The sequence below is a fragment of the Triticum dicoccoides genome, chromosome 1A (assembly GCF_002162155.2).
Source record: "Triticum dicoccoides isolate Atlit2015 ecotype Zavitan chromosome 1A, WEW_v2.0, whole genome shotgun sequence".
Taxonomy (NCBI): Eukaryota; Viridiplantae; Streptophyta; class Magnoliopsida; order Poales; family Poaceae; genus Triticum; species Triticum dicoccoides.
Genome location: NC_041380.1, coordinates 508,397,366 through 508,402,509, shown reverse-complemented (window position 1 = coordinate 508,402,509; position 5,144 = coordinate 508,397,366). Strand labels below are relative to the sequence as shown.

General features: G+C 59.7%; 1 protein-coding gene across 1 annotated transcript; it reads right to left on the bottom strand.

The window, feature by feature from the left end:
• Positions 1-2,313: 2,313 nt before the first annotated feature.
• On the bottom strand, positions 2,314-4,537 carry LOC119283787 (protein NUCLEAR FUSION DEFECTIVE 4-like). The gene is made up of 2 exons (XM_037563194.1): positions 3,158-4,537; positions 2,314-3,038 (listed from the first exon to the last, which is right to left on the bottom strand). The coding sequence occupies exons 1-2, from the start codon at positions 4,315-4,317 to the stop codon at positions 2,588-2,590; spliced, it is 1,611 nt and encodes a 536-aa protein (XP_037419091.1). The 5' UTR covers positions 4,318-4,537; the 3' UTR covers positions 2,314-2,587.
• Between the last annotated feature and the right edge of the window lie 607 nt (positions 4,538-5,144).

Genomic DNA, 5,144 nt, shown 5'->3' with positions numbered 1-5,144 from the left:
TATACACCCACCCCTATGAACACAGCAGGAATAAAATCTCGGAAAATACGAGCACGAATGTCAAGTCTGGGACCTGAACTCTGATGGGCATTGAATACCACTATCCTCCTAACAATCCAACCACAGATTAGTTTGTGTATTGGAACGGTCTGCATCAAACTTCTTTTTTTTGAGATCTTCTTCGTCAAATATTAACATGTGGTTCGTCGCACTCCACCCTCAATGACGTCTCATTTCTCCGGTGGTGTCTTTTTCAAAGACCACCAGTCCACCACAGAAGCAGGCATTTTTTTCAGCCACAGCAGAGTACGAGAGTACCGATAGACCGGGTAAAACTTTGTCTTGATCGCGACATGATCCACATGCAACTATTATACTATTGTAGGATAGATATGTTGGCGCCTTACATATCTGAACCTCCGTTACAAGGGCAAATGCATCATCCATTAGCCGAGTTCAGAAACGTGAAGCCTACAAGGTGCAAGAACAAAATAAAGACTGAACCTTTTCAGGCAGACCAAACTTGGAAAGGCACCGTGTTATTCCTATCCCCTTCCCGTCCCCCGCGTCGCCTCTGGGCGGCTCGGGCGGAGCCCAGCACCGCCGGCGCCTCGTCCCACCCCGCCCCCTCCACCTCCCCTCGCCGCCGCCGAATGACGCGGCCGGGCTAAGCCCGCGCAGCGGACGGCGGCGGCGGGGCTCTCCTGGCCCGCAGCGGCTGCGGGCGGCTCTGGATCTCGGGCGGCGGCCCGGTCTTCGCGGCGGTTGTCGGCTGCTGCGGCCGCGTGGGCGGCGCGGCGGCGAGGCCTGGTGGTGCTCCTGCCTCTCCCTTGGCGGTGCTCGGCTTGGGGGCATGGTGCTCCGGATCTCGGCGCTTCCCCGATGGGTCACCGTTCCTGCTCGGCTGGGCGGCGCGGGAGCCTCGGTGGTGCCTCGGTGGCCGGCGGGGAGGCTGGCGGACGCTGGATCTGGCCGGGCGTGGCTGGATCCGGGCGTTCTTCGGGGGTTTTCTGCTGCAGCCTGTTCGTTGTCTCCGCGTGGTGCGGTTCCTGCGGCGTGGCGGCGGTGACCTCCTGCCCCAAGGCCTGGTGAGGGCGACGGCGTGAGGTCGGCCCGATGGCGGTGACGGTGGTGTGCGTCCAGGGCCCGGCATCTGGTCGGGCGGGCGCGCGGGACGGCCTTGGCAGGGGCGGGCGCTGACGGGAGGCTCCCCTCGGTGCTCTGCGGTGCTGGTTTGGTGGAGGTGTTAGGGAGGTTTGATGGAGGTCTGTGGCTGGCCGGTACGGGCTGGTGGTGGTCGAGCATCTCAGGGAGAAATCCTTCTTCCGGCCTTTGCCGGAGCTGGCGACGGCGGCGCCTGTGGGCGTCGCGACTCTTTCCTGGAAGCGTCGTCGATGTATGGTGCTCCACCCCTCACCCCGCGGCCTTGGCTCCGGAGGGAAACCTCTGATCTGCGGGATCGGGCGATGAAGGCGTCTTCACGTCTTCTTCCTCCTTGGGGGCATCGTCTTGGAGCCGGCTACAACCTGAGACCGGTGGATGGCGGCATCTTCGCCGCATGGAAGGGCGGCATCTTCGCCGCGTGGAATGGCGGCATCTTCGCCGCGTGGAAGGGCGGCATCTTTGCTGCGTGGTTTGCTGAGGCGGCCGTTTCAGGGACGCCGATTTCTGATTGGCAACGATGATGGCGTCAAGAGGAGCTTGGGTCGCGGCTCGGGCTTTGGTAGTCGGATCTTCCCGGCGTGCCCGAGGTGCTCTTTAGGGCACGGTCGGCGCAAGTCCTGCATATTTCCCTTGTGAGGCTCGTCGTCAAAGTCGAAGTTGTCGGTTGTTGGCGCGTGTGGCCATCTGTTGGCATGTGCCGTCATTGCGCTGTGTAGCTGTTTGCGAGGGCGACTTGTTGGTGGAGCTCTATGGTGAAGTCGGAGTCGCCCGTTCGGAGATAACCGGTGATGACAATGACGCTTGCGACTCCCCGACGGATGTCTTTTCTTCTTTGCAGCTCATGTTTCATGTCGGTGGCCAGGTTGGCCGGTGGTGCCCATGTTATATGGGTTGGGTTGTATTGGTTTTAGTCCGGTTTTCCGTCAATTAACCGGGCAATTCTTACTTCTTCTTAATCAATGAAAATGGCAAGTCTTTTGCCTCGTTTCAAAAAAAAAAGACTGAACTGAACTCCATTTGGCATGTCGAGACAGGCGAACAAACTGTCTATTTATGCCTGATAACAACTTGCCGGTAGATGTACCCCGACGTTTCGAAATCTGGTTGGATCGACGATTCACAGAAAACTTGTAAAATTTGCATCCAAAGTTCCATTTTAACAGAGAATTCACCGGTAACCTTATTCAAACAAACGGTGAATTTCAGCATCCAGTTCTATATATATGCTTGTGCTCTGTTGTTCTTTTACATGCGTCGAGCTTCGCAGATCCTCTACAGAGAAGTTTAGTCAAGAAACTAACCAAACAAAACAAACAGAATGTTTCCCTAGTGGAAAAAAGAAGGGGAAGAAACAAGAAAGATGTTACATCACCTAGCTACGGAGATCTTTTCTTTTATTCACTCGATCATGTGGCGCCTAGAGCTACACCCCTGCGCTACCAGAAACTTCCGGTCCTTTGTTAGCGCCGCTCCTCTTGCCGGAGCGCGCGTAGAGGGCGGCGCAGAGCGCCGTCCCGACGGCGCACGTGAGGCCCCAGAGCAGGAAGGTGTCCCGGTAGCAGGCGGCGCCGACGCAGCGGTTGCCCCCGCGCGCCTCCCGCTGGTAGAGGAACCCGGCGAGGTAGCCGAAGCAGAGCGAGCCGACGGGGATGTTGGCCACCAGCACGTTGTGGTTCACCCCGAAGTTCTTGGTGCCGAACAGCTCGCTCGTCGCCGACACCGCCACCGACGTGATGGCGCCCGTGCACGTCCCGATCACCGCCGTGCTCGTGTACAGCAGCATGTCCCTCGGGTCCATCAGCAGGAAGAAGGCCCCGGCCATCGGCGCCATCAGCGACGCCATCGACGCCGTCCTCGATATCGAGTAGCCGCTCCTGCTCAAGTCAGAACATCATCTAGTCAGAATCTACTACCAAGTACAGTAATAATAAACAAAGACTACACAATATTCAAAGTGACGATGAAGAGAACAGAGCGAGTGAGGTGGGCTCACTTTGCGGTGTAGTAGTCCAGGAAGGCGGGAAGGAGGCGGCCGAGGAATCCGAAGGAGGACGACAGGGAGACCAGAGTGGAGGGGTCGCCGAGGCCGCGGGAGTCGGCGATCTGGCCCAGGTTGTTGAGGAAGACCAGGCCCAGCGTGCCACTGAACATGTAGCTGAAGAAGTACATCCAGAAGTCGAGCCTCCGTAGCAGCCCGAGGCCGCCGAGCTCCTCCTGACCTCCATGCTCCACGCTGCCGGCCTCCTTCACCTCCTCCTCCTCCTCCTTGACGTTGGTGCCCACCTCAATCTCCTTGTTGAGCCAGCACATGCCGTTCTCGCCGAGGTCGTGCACTCTGTGCACCCTCTTGTTGGCCGCCGCCCGTATCTTGGCCATGCTCTCCCGGACCCTCAGCGCCACCGGGATCAGGATCGGGACGGCGAGCATCACGTAGAGGCTGATCAGGTGCTCCTTGGACGAGACCCCGAGGGACTTGGACCCGATGCTGCCCCGGACGGCGCACGCTCCGGTGGCCAGGGTGATGGCGAACATGGCGAAGAACCCGAAGTCGGTCCTCTTGCCGCTCCCGGGCTTCACCACCCGGAGCGACGGCACCACGAGGAGGGTGACGAGCATGGGCACGACGGCATTGAGGAGCAGGTACTTCTTGGCCTGGGAGTAGCGGAGCCCCTTGAGCGTGTCTTCCATGGTGGTGTAGAACTTGGCGCTGAGGCCGAGGTAGCTGGTGGCGAGGCTGACGGCGACGCGGCTGTCGGAGGGGAAGTTGTTGATGCAGAGGAGGTAGCAGACGGTGTTGATCCAGCAGATGCCGTTGCCGGCGAGGGAGGTGAGCGCGAACAGGTGCCAGTAGGCGAGCCGGGGGCTGTCCAGGAACAGGAACTGCACGCCGTACCCCACGAGCCCGAAGGCGGCGCCGACGACGGCCACGAGCCAGAGAGGCACGTAGAGCGCGGCGACGCCGGCGAACCAGCCGAAGAGCTTCCCGGCGTCGGAGGCGAAGGCGAGGAAGTTGAGCTGCACCTGGGAGATGCCCTTGACCGTCTTGAGCTCCGACGAGTAGACGGGGAAGTCGGAGTTGGGGCCGTTGATGGTCTGCAGCCAGACGCTCCCCACCAGGCTCAGCCAGTGGACCGAGGTCGGAGACGACGGCATGGTTTTTGCTTCCCTCTCTCCCTGGCTGGCAAGCTACCGGCGCAGGCTAGCGGCTGGAGGCGTGGTACTTATGCGGCCTCCACGATCCACCGGACGGCGATAAACGCGCGATGGCGACGGCGCTCGACGGATGGACGGGTCGGCTTAATGGCTGTGGCCGGCCACGATGGATGGATCGATCGATGAGGATAGATCAGCACTGCCTATGTGCTTTCCTAGTGTGCTCTCCAATTGATGTCTCCATTGTGGCCTGTGGCGCGCAGGTTATATAGTGCTCCGGGCCGTGGATCGTGTGACATGACATGACATGCTCCGGCCGGGATTGGCAACGTTGAAAAGATTGGTGGTAGGAGTGAGTGGTAAGCCGGGCGAGACCAGACGCTTTAGCAACGTACGTGAAGGATTCCAACTTTCTAGGTTCTGGCTCACATGCACTCATGGGAGCCGCGGCCCACGTTTGGACCGACGCCCATAGACCGGCCGGACGCCGGCGCCGGGAGTCTGACCGGCGAACGTACGTGTTGGGCTGAGAGGTCGCTGATCCAGAGAGTAGCAATGCATCGTATCAGGCATCAGCTGTCAAATTAAGCAGGGGATGAGGCATGCCAGAGACGGCAAAAACTTGGGGCGACTGCATCATGGCTAGCGAGAATCGGGGTGGCCGCCCTGTACGCGTCGTGTGCCCATGCTCATGCATCCGATCATGGTTTCGTGCGGGACACGTGTGCATGTATTGCATGCAGGCCTACCAGGGTGGGTCGACGTTCGACGTTGCTCTTTGCACGTTTCTGCAGACAAGAAGACGATGGCCCCATGTGCTGGACATG

Excerpts from the sequence above, each read along its gene's own strand:
- LOC119283787 (XM_037563194.1), bottom strand. The coding sequence starts at position 4,317 with ATGCCGTCGTCTCCGACCTCGGTCCACTGGCTGAGCCTGGTGGGGAGC. Across the intron at positions 3,039-3,157 it reads CTGGACTACTACACCGCAAA|GAGCGGCTACTCGATATCGA; the intron begins GTGAGCCCACCT and ends TGACTTGAGCAG.